The sequence below is a fragment of the Lissotriton helveticus genome, chromosome 4_2, assembly GCF_964261635.1.
Source record: "Lissotriton helveticus chromosome 4_2, aLisHel1.1, whole genome shotgun sequence".
Lineage (NCBI taxonomy): Eukaryota > Metazoa > Chordata > Amphibia > Caudata > Salamandridae > Lissotriton > Lissotriton helveticus.
This window is the reverse complement of record NC_136064.1, coordinates 135,637,035-135,658,643: the sequence shown is the minus strand read 5'-3', so window position 1 is coordinate 135,658,643 and position 21,609 is coordinate 135,637,035. Positions and strand designations below refer to the sequence as shown.

General features: G+C 43.5%; 1 protein-coding gene across 1 annotated transcript in view; it reads left to right on the top strand.

The window, feature by feature from the left end:
- Positions 1-3,251, top strand: part of LOC144752128 (nicotinamide N-methyltransferase-like) — a 60,521-nt gene extending 57,270 nt beyond the window's left edge. Inside the window, exon 3 of the mRNA XM_078640073.1 lies at positions 1,636-3,251. Within this exon, the coding sequence (XP_078496199.1) occupies positions 1,636-2,071 (436 nt within the window). The 3' untranslated portion in view covers positions 2,072-3,251. The remainder of the gene's footprint in view (positions 1-1,635) is intronic.
- The last annotated feature ends 18,358 nt before the right edge of the window (positions 3,252-21,609 follow it).

Sequence of the window (21,609 nt, the reverse complement as noted above, 5' to 3'; positions counted from 1 at the left end):
TCTTTCTTTCTTTCTTTCTTTCTTCCTTTCTTTCTTTCTTTATTTCTTTCTTCCTTCCTTCCGTCCTTCCATCCTTTCTTTCTTTCTTTCTTATTACCATTTTAGGTTACTAGTTACTTATAGGGGTTTCAGCCAGGCTTCATCTATTAGTCTGTGGTTGGTGTCATTCACATTTTTCTTCCACTAACTCCAGTATGCATTGAGTGGTAATGTATAACCCACTTCAGCCATTGGCTGACTTCACTAAGGGTTACGGTATAACACCCTTTCACCAGGGATATATCCTCACACAAAATAGTTCCATTTAGTGCCAGGGAGAAATATGGTAATGTGTGTTTATTTTTAGACCCAAAAATGACAACAGATCAAAGTAAGAATTGCCAGAAGGCTAGTGGAGAACCCCAGACCAATTAGCTTTGACAACGCTTGTTTTTTTTAGGTGGACTTCAGTCAGAAGAGGCATGCATTTTTCAATTAAGTCACTTGCCTCAGCTCTACATTTAATGCTGCTGTCAGCGCTCAGCTGGCATGGCGGTAGTACACTAAATGCAAACCCTTCTATGACTATTCAGGTGCAGGCTAGGTGTCGGCCAACACATGTGAGCAGTGCCTAGATGATGCAAAGTGCAGTTACAACCCAACAATGAACAGTGACAACCATTGATAATACACAGTGATTCAGTTTACTGTTAACCTCTAATAATGCAATAAAGAAGGGTGACCTTACACTCTGATAATGCACAGTGATGCATTCTATTACAACTGCTGCTACACCTACACATATCCCACATTTGACAGTTTCTGCAGAATCCTTCTTCAAGACATCGATCCTGCTTTTAGAAATCAAGGTTACAACTTGGCGTCTAGTTCATAAATAGGAGATTAGTCCAGAGAAGTGTGTGATATATAAAGTGTACAGCAGACACCTCTTGAAACATTCAGTAAATTCTTGGGGCATATTTACATGAAAATGGCGCAGTGCCACAAGTAATTGTGCTGCACTGAGCTGCGTCACATTTTCAAAAGGCAGGAATGCCCCGTATTAGCAAGCATATGGCGCATGCCAGTGCTCATCTGTGTTGGCACTAAGCAAGCTGCCTAGCGGCATTGCACCATGGTGCAAGGAGACGTTCTGCACAAAAACAATAATTAATGACGTTTTGCTCCTATATGCTGCAGAATGCAGCACAGATATAAAGAGCAAAGAATGAGGACAAATGAAAGTATTTCTCTTTGTTGCATCACATTAACGCCTCCTATTAAAAGGTGTTCGTTTTTGGTGCTGCCCTGGTTTACAGACCCTTGTAATTCGAGAGCAGTATTAAAACCCCATAGGTGTTGCCGGGAGTGCCCACAGCAACACCTATTTCACGCTATTTTTCATAAGGTAACTGCATTGCAGAGGGCCATATCTGCAAAGCTGTGTTAAGCCATGCAAAGTGGCTTAGCACAGCCTTGTAAATATGGCGTAGCATAGAGCACCACCGGAGCTTTGGAACAAATGACTCTACAGTGGCACTAGGGGCTTGCAAATATGCCCCCTTGTTAGTACTGAATAACAACCATGATCTTACAAAATAGATGTTTGCCAATAACTAAATACTTGTCAATCATTTTCTATACATTTGTTTTTAGCGAAACATGGCTTGAGAAGCAGAAGATGGTACAACGAAAAATCATAAACGTTTGCAAATGTGACATCGACAGAAGTGACCCCTTGTCTCCAACTGTCCTGCCCCAGGCTGACTGTCTGCTCCTGGTGCACTCTGTGGATTTCTTCGCCAAAGACAAGAAGACGTTCTGTGACGGTTTGAAAAATCTGTCATCACTGTTGAAGTCCAGAGGACACCTAATAATGATTGCAACCCTTGGGACAACGTTTTATATGGTGGGCGATGTGAAGTTTCCTCATCTCTGCTTCGATGAGGAGTTCCTGAGGAATGCCCTTGCAGATGCTGGTTACGTCATAGAGGAGCATCACAATTTTAATCGGAAAGTGCACTGTTTGTATGATGTCATGGATTACACTGGTTCTATCATTTTCAAAGCACGCAAGGAAAGAAAATTTTAGTCTACAGGTGGAAGAAGTGTGAATCGGAGAGAATGCTGATGTGGAGATCAACTGTCACCAGCATCAAATTTCTTCTGTTGCTTTTTTCAATTTTCTTTAAAGCAGTTATAAAATACAGGCAAAGGCTAAAAATGTTCTATAAGCAGGACACACAATGTTAAGTTACAATAAAGTATACAAACAGCACTCAGGTGTCTGGAGATAAATCCACTCATTAACCCCTGATGTGCTTCTATCCCTTATTCCACATTCTTTCCTAAAACACTCTTCAAAAATTGTGTGCTCTTTGCAAGTATCAAAGAAAAGATCGGACTTCTCGCTCGATCACCAGAGAGCTGTGAGCACAGGTTACCCGTTTTATGGGCCACACGGAGCAGTTTGCCCTATAGAAGGTGTTCACTCAGTACAGGAAATTATGCTTTCCTTCTTATTAAAACTAATAGAGTGAACATTGCATAGTTAGAAATTCGCATCTGTGGTCAAGCGTTCTTGGCACAGTGGCCCGGTGTGGGACTGATTTGTGGCAGCTATCTACCATGAACTTTACTGAGTGAACAAAGTTCCTCCATTAGTTTTTGTAACATGGCTCTCTCCTGAGTATTTTCTGAAATCATTGCGCCAAATAGTGTAATTTAAAGTCCAGTTGTCATGTAAGTTTGGTAAAATGTCATAGGTTGTTAAGGTGGACCCGTGAAAGAGCCCAGCACTTCCATGCGTGATGCTGCCAGGAATGTATGGGGTTCTCCCACTGCAGAAACGCTTGAGGAACTGGTTTCAAATATGCATTTTGTCCATAAAATTTGCCTCATGAAAGATACAGGATGTTAAAAAAAAATACAGCTTCTCATGACTTATCAATTTTTATTGTATCTTTTGTCAATTCGACATTTTATTCCCTTTAATTTTTTTTTAAGTATGGCGCTAGCCAAGACTTTTTGACTTTATAAAAATTGTGTGCATAGCATACTTACTTAAAGGGGTATTTAGCCACATTTCTTCATCCATTGGTCTGCTGTTGTGTCATTCACAAACAGCATTCAGCCCACTGCAGCGACTGCTTAACTTCACTTTGAGTGAATGCATTTAGGTCTTTCACAGTGAGCACATTCATACACAAGGAGGTTCCCTTCAGTGCCAGTGTGTTTGTTGTTACTTTATTATTATCACATCAGTGCTGCCTTTGTTTGTAGAGCCTGATGTGAGAGCAGGATGTTTTCTATTAGATGAGTAGCACAGGCCACATTCCAACCTTTTCCGTTCCTGTTTCCTGCCAATGCTATTGTAAATTCCTTTTGAAGCACCGTTTGTTTATTTGACAGCTACAAAACAAAAGCTTCTCTATTATATATGTGAATTCATAATTTTCTTTCATTCTTTCTTCTTTTCCTTCTTTCTATCTTCCTATCTTGAATTCTTTCTTTCTTTCTTTCCTTTTCTTGCTTTCTTTCCTAAGTTTTTCTCTTGTCCTGCTGTGTTGATTTAAGCAGTTATTTCCAGCTTTCTTTCTTTCTTTTCTTCTTTCCTTCCCTCTTTTCTTTTTCTTTCCTCTTTTCTTTCTTTATTTCTTCCCATCTTTCTTCCTTTCTTTTTTCTTCCTTTCTTTTTTCTTTCTTTCTTTTTTACTTGTTTCTTTTAGTTCTTCCTTACTTCCCCCCTTCTTTCTTTCTTTCTTTGCACATGTCTATCATTCTTTCATTATTTCTTTCTTCTCTACTGTCTCTCATTTGATATTTCTATGAGTGAAATTTCTAGAATTGTGACTTAAAACCCGACTTTACCATTAACGAGGATTTTAAACTGCAATGCATTTGAGTGGAAATATAATATTCCTACTTGCTCCCAATCAAAACTTAGCACTTACTAAATTTAATAAGGTAGAATTATTCTATGGGAGAGGTAGGATTTACAGCAGTGAACATTTTTTTCTCTACCAGGACATGTAAAACTTAAAAATAAATATCCCACTTTGTAAATGCAATGCACCCTATAATATGTGTTCTTTGGGGCTTACGTTAGGCATTGGGAACACCAATAGGTCTCAGCAATACTTGACCTCTGAGTTTTTTAGAGTTGTCAATGTGAGTGTTTTTTATCCATATGCTTGTGATGTTGCAGCTGTGTCAGGTGTGCCTGTGTTCAAATGTGTGGTATTAGTTATTACTGCACTGTTATGGCGTGGACCAATGGGGAGAAGCGATAGGAAGGTGACGTGGGAGCCAGTAAATGGCAAGCCTATCTGCAGGCTGAAATAGATATAGCATGTCTCACTTTAAGACAGTGTATGCATGCCATCTAGAGCCCAGACCTAAAAATGCAATGTTACTATTCTACTTAAAGTGCTCCTCTACCAAAAAAGCTGAACAAGAGACTTATATTTTATTGTTTTCTCTAAACCCCACCGACCCCCACGGTTCCTTAAAGTTTCGCTTACATGGTAAATCTATAGACCCAGCATGACCATTTAATAGGTGGGCAAGCCAAGCAGCAGAAGAGATGCCACAACAAGTAGTAACTCAAATTACAAGTCCTTCTCAATGGAAAAAGAGTCTTCCACCCTAAAGAACAGTCTCAACAGCCTCTGTAAATTCACTGTCTATTCTCCCAGAAAACGGGATGAGACTGTTTTACTTTACATCATGATGAGACAGTCTTAAAGAAACAATGTAAACCATTGTTAAATGCTGCTTGAAATGTTGCTGAGAGGTGCTGAAAGAAGCAAGGGAGGTACAGAAATAGGCAATGGAACTGCAGAAAAAGGAAAAAGAGGTGCAGAAAGAGGCAACAGAGGTGCACAAAGAGGGAAGAAGGGTTCAGAAAGGCAAGAAGGGTACAGAAAGCAGCAAGAGAGGTGCAAAAAGAGGCAAGAGAGGTGTGGAAAAAAGCAAGAGAGGTGAAGATAGAAAGAAGAGCGGAGCTTAAAGAAGCAAGGGAGGTGCAGAAAGAAGTAAGAGAGGTGCAGAAAGAAGCAACAGAAGTACAGAAAGAATCAAGAGAGGTGCAGAATGAAGCAAGAGGGGTGCAGAACAAGGAAGAAAGCTAGAAAAAAGGAAGATAGGCACAGAAATAAGCAAGAGAGATACAGAAAAAAGCAAGAGAGATACAGAAATTAGCAACAAAAGAGTCGAAAGAAGCAAGAGAGGAACAGAAAGAGGCAAGAGAACTGCATAAAGAGGACATAGAGGTACAGAAAGTATCAAGAGAGGGGCATAAAGAGGGAATAAGGGTGCAGAAAGAGGCTGGAGGGGTGCATGAAAGGGAATGAGAGGTGAAGAAAGAGGCAAGAGGGGTGTGGTAAACAGCAAGAGAGGTGTACAAAGAAGCAAGAGAAGTACAGAAAGAAGCAAGAGAGGTACACAACGAATCAAGAGGGGTGCAGAAAGATGAAGAAAGTTACAGAAAGAGAGGTACAGAAAGAAGCAAGAGAGGTACAGATAGAAGCAAGGAATGTGCAGACAGAAGCAAGAGAGATGCAGAAAGAAGCAACATAAGTGAAGAAAGAAGCAAGAGAGGTGTTGAAAGAAGCAAGAGATGTGCAGAAAGAAGAAAGAGAAGTAAGGAAAGAGGCAAGAGAGGTTGAAAAATAGGAAAGATGGGTTGAAAAAGAAGCAAGAAAGGTACAGAAAGAAGCAAGAGAGGTACAGAAAGAAGCACGAGCGATGCAGAAAAGAGCAAGAGAGGTGCAGAAAAAGGCAAGAAACTGCAGGAATATGAAAAAGAGGTACAGAAAGAGGCAAGAGAGGTGCACAAAGAGGGAAGAAGGGTGCAGAGAGAGGCAATGGAGGTGCAGGAGGAAGTAAAAGAGGTGCAGAAAGATCAAGAGAAGTGATAAAAGAGGCAAGAGAGATTGAGAAAGAAGCAAGAGAGTTGCAGAAAGAAACAAGAGCGATGCAAAAAGAAACAAGGGATGTGCAGACAGAAGGAAGAGAGGTATAAGAAAAAGCAATTGAAGTGCAGAAAGAAGCAAGAGGGGTACAGAAAGTAGCAAAACTGATACGGAAAGAGGCAAGAGAGGTGCAGAAAGAAGAACAAGAGGTGCTGAAAGGAGCAAAAGAGGCACAGAAAGAGGTATGAAAGGTGCATAAAGAAGAAAGAGAACTGCATAAAGAGGAATAAAGGTGCAGAAACAAGAAGGGAGGTGCAGAAAGAAGCAAGAGAGGTACAGAAAGAAATAGGCAAGGGACCTGCAGAAAAAGGAAAAAGAGGTATAGAAAGAGTCAAGAGAGGCGCACAAAGAGGGAAGAAGGGTACAGAAAGAGGCAAGAAGGATGCAGAAAGAAGCAAGAGAGGTGCAGAAAGAGGCAAGAGGGGTGCAGAAAAAATCAAGAGAGGTGAAGATAGAAGCAAGTGAGGAGTAGAAAGAGGCAAGAGAAGTACAGAAAGAGGAAGAAAGGTACAGAAAGAAGCAAGAGAGGTGCAGAAAGAAGTAAAAGAAGTGATGTAACTGCAAGAGAGGTTCGGAAAGAAGCAAGAGAGGTACAGAAATAGGCAAGAGCGGTACCGAAAGAGGCAAGAGAGGTGCAGAAAGAAGCACAAGAGGTACAGAAAGAAGCAAAAGAGGTGCAGAAAGAGGGAAGAGGGGTTCAGAATGAAGCAAGAGAGATGCAGAAAGAAGCAAGAGATGTGATAAAAGAGGCCATAGAGGTTGAGAAAGAGGAAAGAGAGGCTGAGCAAGCACCAAGAGAGGTACAGAAAGAAGTAAGAGAGGTACAGAAAGAGGCAAGAGTGGTACCGAAAGAGGCAAAAGAGGTACAGTAAGAAGCACAAGAGGTACAGAAAGAAGCAAAAGAGGTGCAGAAAGAGGGAAGAGAGGTTCAGAAGGAAGCAAGAGAGGTGCAGAAAGAAGCAAGAGATGTGATAAAGGTGGCCAGAGAGGTTGAGAAAGAGGAAAGAGAGGCTGAGCAAGCAGCAAGAGAGGGGCAGAAAGAAGCAAGAGGGGTGTAGAGCAGAAAGATGTAAAAAGGTACAGAAAGGGGAAGAGAGATACAGAAAGAAGCAAGGAACTGCAGAAAAATAGAAAAGTGCTGCAGAAAGAGGATGAGAGGTGTACAAAGTGGTAAGAAGGGCACAGAAAGAGGCAAGAGGGGTGCAGAAAGAAGCACGAGAGGTGTAGAAAGAGGCCCAAGTGTTACAGAATGAAGCACAAGATGTGCTGAAATAGGCAAGAGAGTGGTGCAGAAACTATCAAGAAAAGTGGTGAAAGAGGCAAGAGAGGTTGAAACAAAAAAGCAGAAGAGGGGCAGATAAAAAGCAAGAGAGGTGCTGAAAGAATCAAGAGAGGTGCAGAAAGTAGCAAGAGGGGTGCAGAACGAAGAAGAAACGTACAAAACAAGGAAGAGAGGTACAGAAAGAAGCAAGAGAGATACAGAAAGAAGTAAGAGAGGTACAGAAATTAGCAACAAAAGAGCAGAAAGAAGCAAGAGAGGAACAGAAAGAGGCAAGAGAACTTCAGAAAGAGGAAATAGAGGTACAGAAAGACGATAGAGAGGCGTATAAAGAGAGAAGAAGAGTGCAGAAAGAGGCATGAGGGGTGCATGAAAGGGAATGAGAGGTGAAGAAAGAGGCAAGAGGGGTGTGGTAAAAAGCAGGAGAGGTGTACAAAGAAGCAAGAGAGGTACACAATGAAACAAGAGGGGTGCAGAAAGATGAAGGAAGCTACAGATAGAGAAGTGCAGAAAGAAGCAAGAGAGGTGCAGAAAGAAGAAAGGGAGTTGTAGAAAGAGGCAAGAGAGGTACAGAAAGAAGCACAAGAGGTACAGAAATAAGCAAGAGAGGAACAGGAAATGGCAAGAGAGGTGCATAAAGAACCAAGAGAACTGCATAAAGGAAAAAAAGGCGCAGAAAGAGGAAGAAAGTTGCAGAAACATGAAGAAAGAGAAGTGCAGAACTAAAGCAAGAGAGGTGCAGAAAGAAGCAAGACATGTACAGAAAGAAGTAGTGAGGTACAGGAAGAAGCAATTAAGGTGCAGCAAGAGGATTGAGGTGTGCAAAAAGAAGCAGGAAAAGTGCATAAAGAAGAAGGGTGTTGTAGGAAGAGGAAAGAGAATGAAGTACTGGGTTTTTCAGAACCGGTACTGAACCGGTAACCCAGCGGTGCCAGGGACAACACCCTAAGACTTCGGGTCCTTCCTGTTTCAGACTACAGAAACACAGAGTCTTCTAGGTGAAGTCAAAGATCGAGTTTATTGGCTGCAACCAAGTAACAGGTGTCCTAGAAGTACAACACGGTGTATATTCTCAGGAGACTGCTCCAACTTACAAAGCCAGCCTTCTCTTTTTATACAAAATATTACGCTTTAGGCAAACATTCTTTGTTTTACAGTTGATCATTTACATATTTTCACTACAAAGAAAAAGCAGAGTCATGATGACAAGCCCATATTTCAATTTGTTCAGCCCACAATCAATTATCCGGCAAGGCCCAGTATTTTCACCAGATATCGACGGACCCCCAATAAAAACGGGCACCTCCTCCTCGTAAAGCAAGTCATAAAGTAGGAAACAGGGACAGGTGTGTGCAAGATTAGGCATGGTTCGTGCGCGATGAAAGGTTTATGGCATGTTGTGCCTTGATACTATCTCGTTCGGCCACTGGGAGAGGAACTGACTGAACAGGTTTGGCCTTGGGCAGTGGAGTCAGCTTGCCCAGGTCGCAGAGAAGTCAGCAAAGGTGTACGTGTCCTTCAGAATCATGTTTGGCCTTAATCATTGGCCTATGTGAGGGCAACTCACAAAATGGCTGCCGTACATAAAATGGAACCCGAGGGTTCAGGACGAAAACTGCGATTTCAAGGTGAAATCGTCACTCGAATATGATGAAAATGCTTGTGCATTCTCGGTCTTCTGGTATCAAAATCGTCATGATGCGATGGTGTTTATAACATGGGTCCAGAGTTTCAAGTACTACAGACCCTCCTTTTGCCCTTACATAGGCAATAACCTATACTCATGCTAATCTGAGTCCAGGTCTATATTCGTAAAGTCATTGAGATGTTGCTGTAGCATCATCCTATTACTTAGCTCGTCCCTTGATACAGGCTTCCTTACACACGATGTAGCACAGAGGCCACATATAGCAGGAGCACACTGTACGCACAGACAGAACAGGAACAGGACGGCTAAGACCATCCCAATGACCATCAGAATTTTCCATCCCCAGCCGGATACCAGTTCCCAGAACCATCCCTTTAACGACCAATCTCCTTGGTCTACGTGAATAGATTCGGAAATCTTATGCAGTTTGGAGATGACTTGGTACACTGTTGGAGCGTTTTCTGGAATGAAAACACAGCAACTCGATTGGATCACCCTACATACCCCACCTCGGTCTGCAAGTATGACATCTAATGCGACCCTGTTCTGAAGGGTCATAAGACGATCTGACTGGAGCTCAGCAGTCAAGTTACTAAGGGCACCGGCAGTTTCAACCACGGTGGATTCAACCACCTTGTCAATTGCCTTATGTTCCTGCTGTTAACCATGGGTCCCCAGAACGGCAGAAAACCCCTCACGAAGTCTCCAAATTCTTGTTCTGCAGTGTCCTCTTCACTGAAGACACCTCTAACTATCCTTGTCTTATGGTAATCTGCCGCCGCTGTGTAGGTGGGAGGCAACAGGAACGAAATAAAGCATGTGCCCGAAAAGTCAGGGGGCTGTGGAAAAGTAAATTTTACCATGTTCTGTGTCCCTACGCGTCATCCATCATATGTTATCTGTGCATGATTAATATGCATATGTATTCCCCATGTTCGATTAATGACGCACTTACAGTTGTGTCCACCTCTAGTATGTCAGTTTCCAGTTCTCGTGAATACTACGAATATCAGGCCTATGTAAAGTTACGTTGCCACGTTTCTCAGTGTGCACGTTATTCCATTGTAAAGTCCCCGTTTCTAGGCCTCAAAAGGGCCCGGACACCAGATTCAGCTCCTGTCTCCTGAAGCCTCGCTGAGGAGCGATACAGCCCCCACCTGTATCCCTGACCCTTCACTTACTTCCTGACTCGCAGTGCCCGGCTCAGCCTGGCTCTGCCTCTGAGTCTGCCAAGAGTATGTTATGATTCCAGTTATCAGTTCAGTCCTCCTTCTCTGCATTCCTAAAGCTACTGAACTGCATCAATAGTTTCCGTCATTGTCTAGCCTCTACGTCTCCATGTTAGAGAAATACTGCATTTAATGCTCATTTAATATTCTTCATCACGCACTACATGTAGAATAATGCATGCTCCAGTCTTAGAGTCTGTTCGCCTTTACCCCGATAACTTTTGGATTCTATCAACATGTTCTCTAAACATCAGATACTAGATACTGCTTAGGTACATGTCGCCCTGACTCTCCAGACTTCAGTCTCTGCTCCTAGCACAGAGTTCGTAGCCCCCAGCTTCTCCTAGTAACACGTCATTGCCAGTTTGCGCGCACCATTAGGTCAGAGGTCCCGGCTCCTTAGGTAGCCCCCTCCATGTTTCCGCCCCATTCATGACATATTCTGTTACGTTTGCATCACATGTCTATGTATACGCCTCTGTTACACCTACTTTCACCCTTATCTTTCGCGACTGCTACACGTCACACCCTTTGCTCCACCCACTGCTCCGCCTATCGATGTATAGGCTCTATCATGGCAGATGAAATAGGTACCCTTAGCTGCTAAGAACGGAGGGGAAGTCTGAGACGCAAAAACATATGTCTCAGTGCAGATACTCTTCCCTAACTGAGCTCTGGGATTCTTGCCAATACCTTGCAGACATAAGTGACCCTGATGGGGTACAATCCAAATCGGGGAAGATCTCTTAGCTTGCTGTTTCTCACTCAGAGTAACTCCATATCCGGTCACGTTCCATCCTATATATACTAGTGTCTCATCTCTCGGGATAGTCTCATAGGAGATATCTTCCTTAATCATATCTACTATACCCTTAACTAGAGCACTATTCTTAGGATTGTCCTGTTCAGAACGTAGGAGGTAGACTTCATGCGCATAGATGAACATTGTTCTGTATGCCCACACAGAACCATTGTGGCTGAATGGCAGGACCAGATAAGGGATACCTCTATCCGTTGTGTGAGGCATAAGACCGCACACCCAACAGTTAGTCGTGTTCATTACTAGTTGGTGTTGGTGCAAAAGCTGAACGAAGGAGTTATTAATAAACTCTTATCTCCTAGCGGATTCATGTTCAGGAAGAGGTTGAAAAGAATGTGAGGAAAAAGTAGTAGGAGGAGGTATGGGCGATGAAGTGGGTGCAAATGTCACTCGAAAAGAGAATAAAACATATCCTATGAAAAACATTGTTACACTGAACAACATAAAAATACATAATATCAAAAAACGTTTCTTGGTCATCGTTCTGCAAATTGTAGTCTTAAAGTTCATTTGTTTGGCAGGTCTCTCCATCTCGAAAAACTCCATCCTCTCTAAAATGCTGCTCGCGATGGTAGGGTGTTCTATGCTAAGGGATGCTTCTGTCAGTCCAGGGCAACTCCCTTAGACCAACCATAACCGTCGACCTAACGTCTTCGGCTGCACCCCAAAGACTTGGGCAACCGCGACCCTACAGCTGAACCCGGATGGTGGTTCGAAAAACAAAATTAAAAAAGTTTCTCAGATGAGAGAGCTGCACTTTCAAAATTTAGCAAAGAAAAGGAAAGTTTTATTTGTCCATAGTTCTCGGCCTCAGATTATAGCGTTGCTTCCCAGATACTGTCTGGTCTAGAAACAGGAGTTCAGGCTCTGTAGTGTCAAATCGATTTGATGGTGGCACAGCTTCTTGCAAGAGATTGTCACTTTCTTTTTCAGAAATCGTTCCTTTCACACGTGCATCACTGAAAGGCAGAAATCGAGGCACAGTTTCAGTCTCTGAGTCAGCGAACGGTAGAGGCAAAGGTACCCTCTTGCAGTGTACGCCGTGGATCCAGTTCTTTTTGCCTTCCACTTGCACGGCGGATCTCGTTGACAGCAGGACTAGGTGGGGGCCGGTCCAGCGGGGCTGATCGTTTTTCGTCCGCTGGAAATTTTTCACCAGAATCCACGAACCAGGATTGATGGTGTGGCCTGGATCTTCAGATACCTGAGGCAGAGAATCGTGAACCTGTTGGTGTAAAACACGCAATTTAGCCGTCAATTCGTACAAATAGTCAAGCAGTACAGGGTATTCGATCTCACTGAATTTTCTCGGCCTTGGCACTCCCCATATGTTGGCCGGACGGCCGAACACGATTTCATAGGGACTAAGTCCCACTCGCGAATGCACAGTCATTCTTGTTGATAGGAGTGCCAAAGGCAGAGCGTCAGGCCATTTAAGCCCAGAACTCGCTTGAATCTTGGCCAATTTTAGTTTTAATGTGCCATTGTAGCACTCTACTAGTCCAGCTGATTGGGGGTGATTTGCAGCGTGGAATCTCTGTTGGATGCCTAGCCCTTCACATACTTTCTTCATCACTCAACCCACAAATTTACTCCCATTGTCACTCCAGACCATTCTCGGCATTCCAAATCTAGGGAAGAACTCTTTGATAAGGGCTTTAGCTGTGGACAAGGCAGTGTTGTCCTTTAAGGGATACGCTTCTACCCATCCTGAAAAGGCACAAACAACAACGAGTACGTATTTCAGATTGTTGCACCTTTCCATGTGGATGAAATCTAGCTGCAAAACCTCGAACGGATACGTAGGAGGCGCAAAATGACCAGCTGGAGTTGGGGTTCCCCTACCAGGATTGTATTTCAGACACACCATTCAATTTTTGACCACGTTCTATGCACACTTGGGAATTCCAGTGTTTTGCCATACTGGAGCCAACAACTTACAAATCCCTTTCACACTGATGTGAGCCATTCCATGAGCCATCGTAACAACTGCAGGCACATACGCATCGGGTAACAACCATCTCTGATGCTCTGACAATTCAACCCAACAACCATTCACATCCAATTTCCCCTTACTCTCTTTCCATGTACTCAACTCTTTCTCTGTAGCTTCAGCTTGAATAGACTTTACACTCTCTATCGTGTCTTCACACATTCCAACGTCACCAATCCATCTTGCAGGGCCTGCAACATACATTCGACTCATCACATCCCTCGCTGTTTCTTTTGCGACTTCGTCAGCAAATGCATTTCCACGACCAACATCATCAGTCACTTTCTTGTGTGCACTGCATTTCACAATCGTGACTTGCAACGGCAAAGTAGGTGACACGAGGAGCTCATTCACCAATTGACCATGCTGAATCTTAGTTCCATGCGAAGTCAGGAACCCACGTTCTTTCCACAATCGTCCAAAACTGTGAGCCACACCAAAGGCATACTGGCTGTCAGTATATATGGTCACTTTCATTCCTTTCGACAACACACACGCTCGTGTAAGTGCAATCAATTCTGCTGCTTGAGCTGAATTATGTGGGATACGTGCAGCTTCAACAATCGTATGCAAAGTCGTAACAGCATATGCCGCAGTCGTATCTCCATTCGGAAGCTTGAAGCATGAACCATCCACCCATAAGGTACCATCACACTTTGCAAGAGGAGTGTCACTAAGAACTATTCTCCCTTTCGTTTCTTCTTCTGTTCTGAGAAAACAATCATGCTGTTCAGAATTATCTAACTCTGTTTCAATCGGCAACAACGTAGCTGGGTTAAGCGTGTTGCATCTTTTTATATGCACATGACTCGCTAACAGTGTCAACTCATAACCTGACAACCGAGCACTAGTTAAATGCTGTGTCTTGGTTCTGTTTAACAACGTGTCCACTGCATGTGGAACCATCACAATCAATGTATTCATAACTAAGCCAGCAGACTGCCGAATAGAAACAGCTGCTGCCGCTGTCGCTCTCAAGCAACTCGGCAATGCTTTAGCTACCGGGTCTAAAGTCGATGAAAAATACGCACATGGACGCTGCCTGTTTCCGAACAACTGTGTCAACACAGATAATGCACATCCTTCTTTCTCATGGACATACAATGTAAAAGGCTTACTGTAGTCGGGGTACCCAACACAGGAGCCGAACATAATGCATTGCGCAATTCGGGAAAACTTTTCTGACACTCTTCAGACCATGGAAGGGGATTCGGTGTATATTTACAAATTAATGCCACCAAAGGTTTGGCCAACAAAGAAAAAATCGGTATCCATTGTCTGCAATACGATGTAATACCCAAGAAAGCACGCACTTCTCTCTGTGTCCTAGGCACACTCAATTTCGCAATTGCCTGAATTCTTTCTGGGGTCAGTTTCCTTCCCTCCTTCGATAAGAGATGACCTAAGTAGGTCACTTCTTGTCGACAATATTGCAACTTTGAAAGGGACACTTTGTGATGCAAATCAGACAAATGATGCAACAATGACAATGTTGCTTCTTTACATATTTCCTCAGTATCTGCAGCGACGAGCAGATCATCAACGTACTGAATAAGGGTAGCGCCATCAGGTAAAACAATTGTGTCAAGCTGTGCTTTTAAAGCTTGACTATATATCGATGGACTTTCACAGTAGCCCTGGGGAGCGCGCTTGAAGCGGAAACTTCGACCTCCTAAACTGAAGCCGAAAATATCCCTACTCTCCTCGGCAATCGGGATGCTGAAGAACGCATTCTTCAAGTCAATCACCGAGAACCAGGTCGCGGAAGCTGGAATCATAGTTAATAGGGCAGTGATATCAGGAACAACTGGAAATTGTGGCACAACGATTTTATTCACCTCTCTAAGATCAATCACGAACCTGTAAACAGGTGGCTGAGAAGGATCAGTATGTTTCAAAACAGGCAGAACAGGACTATTGCAAACGTTGCCTCTTGTCTCTTCAATTACATCTTTTTCAATCAAGTCATAAATGATTGCTAGCAACGCTTTTTCACCTTCACTAGAGATTTTGTATTGGGGAATACGTGGCATTTTAACATTGGCTTTCAATGTCAAAACAAATGGCGGTATTTCCAAAAGACCCACATCATTAGGACCAGTGGCCCAAAGAACATCAGGGAGAGACGACAATTCTGTCGGAAGTCTATCCTTCGACAAGTACATTGGGGAGACCACTTTCTTACCCAGTGTAAGTTGTACTCCTGAAGGAGACCAATACAAAGTCGCATACAATCGTTTCAATAGATCCAATCCCAACAAGTTTTCACCACAACCTGTGGTTAGAATAAGGGGTGCTTCGAATTCACAAGGTCCAACAGAAAGGGACATAGGACTAGAAATTGAGTTCCTAACCGGGGCGTCAGAAAAACCTACTGAAACATTCATTTCGCCAGACAAAGGTGCGCCAGGGAGTTTAGAGTGCATAATAGAAATCTTTGTAGCACCAGTATCCAACAGAAAAGGTTCTGACACACCTGATGTAATCACCTCAACGTAAGATCCACTCTGATCTACTGGAACTGAAACAACTCCCTCTCTTTGTCTATGGCTGTCCTAGCAATCATTACCTTCCATATTCTCATCTTCTGCATAGTAGTCATCAGCGTAGTACTGAGCTGTCCTACTAGACGCGTTATTCTGCTGATCAAACCTATTCATTGACTTTTGAGGCGGAAGGGAACGCACATTCTGGGGGAAATTTCCACGTCCTCTACCTCTAGGTGCTTGTGAAATATCTCGACCTCTTGCGCTAGAAACACCATTCATACGCTGTAATAAAGCAGGACAGCTACTTTTAAAATGGCCCTCTTCTTTACAATATGCACACTGATTAGGGCCTACAGGAAAACGTTGTTGAGGATATTCGGTCCTTTGTGTGTTTCTCTGAAACTGCTGAGGCTGCTGATAGTTACTCTGACCATCACAAGGCGGGTACGCCTGCTGTAAAAGAACCTTTGTTTTTAACTCTTTCATTTTCTTGTCTGCTCTATCTTTCTCATCTTTATCTCTATTTTCGTAATACTGTGAAGTAGCCAATATCTGTGCTGAAGAGGAAACGGCCCAAGAACTTTCTGAATCTTTCAATTTCTTACACAATTCGGGAAGCAAATTGTGTACAAACTTGTCAACAAACAACCGTTGACCACCTTCTGTACTCATATCTTGACCGCTGTGGTCGATAAACGTTTCTTCAAACCTGGTGAAGAAATCAGACACTGTTTCATCTTTCTTCTGCTTACACGCAGAAACTTTGTCCCAATTCACTCGCATCACAGGCATTAAAGTCTTCATGTAATTAATGATCCTACCAGGGAGATCTGCTACTAAAGGCTCGGGTTTAGCACCACCAACTTGTCGGTCATTTGCAGCACTAATATTAGCCCATGAGTCACCTAACTCCTGATCATGATCCGCATGACGAATCTTTCCCCATAAAGGCTGTGGAACAACATTTCCAAACAACATGTCTATATCCGCTAAATTCATAATGCAAGAGCCTGCAGTCTGTGACAATTCCTTGTAATATACTGCAGGATTTTTACGGGGATCAGGCAATGTCTGTTTAAGGGCCAAAACTTCAGTTCGCTTCCAAGGAACATGTACCCAGACACGTTGAAAATGTGCTGGTACAGCATCAATATTACAACCCGCATCAGCCTGCACTGCTTCCTTCCATACCGGAGGAACTTCTCTCATTGGATACTGTCTCACCTTCCTTTTAACAGAGGAATCAGACTCAAACAATGACCGAGAAACACCTTCACTCCTAAAGGACAACAATGTCGCAACTGCTTTCTTAACATCTGAACCCACAATTACGCCTTTCCCACACTCGAACCGTATATGACATAACTCAAGTGGATTGGGCTCCAAATCATTCTCCTCTAAATCCTCACTCAGAAAAGTACAAATGTTCTCAAAAACGTATCTCTGTTTTGGTGCTTCCCACTGATGGAAGACATCCATAACAGACTCTAGCTCATATCTCGTCGGTTCTGAAACCCATTTATGTGCCAAAAAATTCAATGTTTCCTTCTCCCTAGAATCAGGCAGTTGGCTACGTAACTGTTTACGCTCTGAGACAGGAGTTGCACTTGTTGCTCCAAAGAGAGGATATAGAAGGCTAGCAACAGTACTAGTCATTCTCTGGCGAACAGAGGGGGAGGTCTGTGGAAAAGTAAATTCTGCCATGTTCTGTGTCCCTACGCGTCCTCCATCATATGTTATGTGTGCATGATTAATATGCATATGTATTCCCCATGTTCGATTAAAGACGCAATTACAGTTGTGTCCATCTCTAGTATGCCAGTTTCCAGTCCTCGTGAATACTACGAATATCAGGCCTATGTAAAGCTACGTTGCCACGTTTCTCAGTGTGCACGTTATTTCATTATAAAGTCCCCGTTTCTAGGCCTCAAAAGGGCCTGGACACCAGATTCAGCTTCTGTCTCCTGAGCCCTCGCTGAGGAGCGATACAGCCCCCACCTGTGTTCCTGACCCTTCACTTACTTCCTGCCTCACAGTGCCCGGTTCAGCCTGGCTCTGCCTCTGAGTCTGCCAAGAGTATGTTATGATTCTAGTTATCAGTCCAGCCCTCCTTCTCTGCATTCCTAAGCTACTGAACCGCATCAATAGTTTCCGTCATTGTCTAGCCTCTACGTCTCCATGTAAGAGAAATACTGTATTTATGGTCATTTAATATTCTTCATCACGCACTACATGTAGAATAATGCATGCACCAGTCTTAGAGTCTGTTAGCCTTTACCCCGATAACTTTTGGATTCTATCAACATGTTCTCTAAAACATCAGATACTAGATACTGTTTAGGTACATGTCGCCCTGACTCTCCAGACTTCAGTCTCTGCTCCTAGCACAGAGTTCGTAGCCCCCAGCTTCTCCTAGTAACACGTCATTGCCAGTTTGCACGCACCATCAGGTTAGAGGTCCCGGCTCCTTAGGTAGCCCCCTCCATGTTTCCGCCCCATTTATGACATATTCTGTTACGTTTACATCACATGTCTATGTATACGCCTCTTGTTACACCTACTTTCACCCTTATCTTTCGCGACTGCTATTGACCACACCCACTGCTCCGCCTATCGTATGTATTGTAATACAACTGTTTTTAGTATATATGTTCGTGTATTGTTATTAAATGTTAGCGCGCTCATCCCAGATCCAGCCCCGGCAGCTGCCGGGCCCTGCCATCCTATTCCCGTGCAGGTTGTCCTGTTCCTGTCCTTTATGCTGTAATAAACCTGCAAACTCCTACTACCTCGAATCTTGACTCTTATTTATTGAGCTATCTGTTATTGCTATGCCTAGTCAAACCTAGATCCGGTATTATTTATTTATATACCACAGGTCGATGAAAGGACAGGCGGAAAAACAGAGTGAGGCAAGGCGGATGCGGAGGCAGTGTCAAGAGGAATGCCAGGAGTGGTAGTCGATATAGTGGTCAAAGTTGTAGGAAGTAAAGGCAGAGCAGATGTCAAAGCCGGTGGCCCTTGAGGAGGCTGCACCGGAAGAGTAGGAGCCAACTGAAGAGCAGCTGGTGGCTGTGGAAGAACTTGAGGCACAACAATCGGGGGTTGCACGACTAGAGGTTGCGGAGGTGCTGTAGCACTCTGCGCATAAGAGGTTGGCTAACTCAATAAATGCGACATTAGGGGATCTTTTTCAAGTTCTTTTGCTGCATCTTGCTGAAGAGGCGGCAAAACTGGGTAACATTTATCGATTACCATTTTACGCTGTCTGTGCAACTGCTCGCTCATCTGTTCTTCTTCGTTATCTTTAAACTGCATAGCAGCTTGCATTACCGAGATACCCTTTTCTCTTTTATTTTTCTTCTCTAATTTAATTTCCTTCTGTTTGGCTTCTTTTGGCCGGGCTTTCTTCGTAAAACGTTTCACCTCGAGATTATCTAAAACCTCCGTGTCAAAGCTACCATATTGGGGCCATTTTAAAACACCATCCTTTCTGGTGTATCGGATCCATACTTCATTATATGTGATAGGGCCTACTCCATGCTTTACGTAGAGCTCATAGGTTGGAGTTCCAATTGGAGGAACCGGACACGAGTCCTCCAATCGGGAATCCCTATTACAACCAAGACAAAACAAATTTCCAAGTCTGTTAAGACCAGGCATCTTTGCTCTCTAGTATAGCTTCAAACTTCAAAGGATTATCGAATACGATATTCTCGTGAATACACGAGTCCCTCGGCTTTGGTACTTGCAAGTTCCAAATCAAAGATCCCAAGGGGATACCCAAACTAAGGACTGGGAGACGCTCCACTTATACTTAACTGAGGTATCGATGATGTCACCAGAAGACTCGTCTATCGTTTCGCTCTATCAATCATCAAGGGTCCAAAACAGGGCGATAGTCAGGGCAGCAGTCCTTCGTAGCCGTCCGGAAGCGGTGAACCTCGCAGCAAAGACTTTCGGACCACGTCGACATGCAGGGGTCGATGAAGTGGCGGCCTTCCTCCAGAATTTTCACACGAAGCTCCTCATGAACCTCTGGTACCGCTGATATCGCCCAACGTTGGGCGCCAACTGAAGTACTGGGTTTTTCAGAACCGGTACTGAACCGGTAACCCAGCGGTGCCAGGGACAACACCCTAAGACTTCGGGTCCTTCCTGTTTCAGACAACAGAAACACAGAGTATTCTAGGTGAAGTCAAAGATCGAGTTTATTGGCTGCAACCAAGTAACAGGCGTCCTAGAAGTACAACACGGTGTATATTCTCAGGAGACTGCTCCAACTTACAAAGCCAGCCTTCTCTTTTTATAAAAATGTTTACGCCTTAGGCAAACATTCTTTGTTTTACAGTTGATCATTCACATATTTTCACTACAAAGAAAAAGCAGAGTCATGATGACAAGCCCATATTTCAATTTGTTCAGCCCACAATCAATTATCCGGCAAGGCCCAGTATTTTCATCAGATATCGACGGACCCCCAATAAAAACGGGCACCTCCTCCTTGTAAAGCAAGTCATAAAGTAGGAAACAGGTACAGGTGTGTGCAAGATTAGGCATGGTTCGTGCGCGATGAAAGGTTTATGGCATGTTGTACCTTGATACTATCTCGTTCAGCCACTGGGAGAGGAACTGACCGAACAGGTTTGGCCTTGGACAGTGGAGTCAGCTTGCCCAGGTCGCAGAGAAGTCAGCAAAGGTGTACGTGTCCTTCAGAATCATGTTTGGCCTTAATCATTGGCCTATGTGAGGGCAACTCACAAAATGGCTGCCGTACACAGTATGGAACCCGAGGGTTCAGGACGAAAACTGCGATTTCAAGGTGAAATCGTCACTCGAATATGACAAAAATGCTTGTGCATAGTGTACTAGCCATTCTCGGTCTTCTGATATCAAAATCGTCATGATAGGATGGTGTTTATAACATGGGTCCAGAATTTCAAGTACTACAAGAAATACAGAAAGAGGCAATAGAAGTACAGGAAGAGGCAAGAGAAGTACAGAAAGAGGAAGAAAGGTACAGAAAGAAGGAAAAGAGCACCATTGTATTATGTTACACTTAGAAGGGAGAAGGCGCTGGGTAGGACGAAAGAAAGGAAATGGAGAAAGTCCAAATCTGAACAAGATAAAAGGAGCTACCGAGAGGCCCATAGAACTTACCTGAACAGTTTTAATGTAGCTAGTAGAACCTATTTAGGATCTCGCATTATCGGGGCTAATTACTCCTCACGTGAGCTTTTTGCCATCTTGAAGGAATTCACTAATCCAAGGGCAAATAACCCATTCCTGCCAATCGATGCAGGAATTATGCAATAACCTAGCAACACACTTTACTAATAAAATTGACACAATTTATTATTCTTTTGGGCCTGACGAGAATGAGGGAGTCCCCCTCCAGGAAAACCCCTGTTCCCCGACTTTAGAATGCTTCCCTATCATCACCAGCGAACAAGTAGGCGCCCTTCTAGCTCAGGCGAAGTTGGAGTCTGTTTTAGACCCGGTGCCACCTGCGATCATGTCGGAATTATCCTCGGTCGTAACGGGCTCACTTGCAGAGATATGTAATATCTCAGTAGCGACCGCGACTTTCCCACGTAAATGGAAGAACGCACATCTTAAGCCTCTCCTTAAAAAGGCCTCAGCAGACCATATGGACCTCCAGAATTATAGGCCAATATCTCTCCTTCCATGCTGTTCTAAGATCTTGGAGACAATAATTAACCAACATCTTTCCAGTTATTTAGAACACAATAAAATACTAGACCCATCTCATTCTGTCTTCCGTGCCTTTTACAGCACCAAGGCCGCCCTTCTGTTAAACCTTTATGTTGCTCCCTTGGCCTCTATCATAAGAAATCATCGGTTTGAACCATCTCCTATGCTGATGATATGCAGTTGATAGTACACTATGAGAAAAATCGCGCAGACACCACGGCTAAGTTTATCACGCGTATGATGAAAATTGCCAGCTGGATGAGAAAGAAGTTTTTGCAACTTAACTCCTCTAAAATAGGAGATTTTATTGTTCGGCAACGCAGAAGAACTGTGGAGAGCAGATTAGTGGCCAACAGAATTAGGAGAAGCCCTTGCCCCCTGGCGCTGGGCCAAGAACTTAGGGGTCAAAATAGATAATAATCGTTCAATGAATATCAGGTAAAAACTCACACAGGTACCTTCTATGGGACCATACAGTTGCT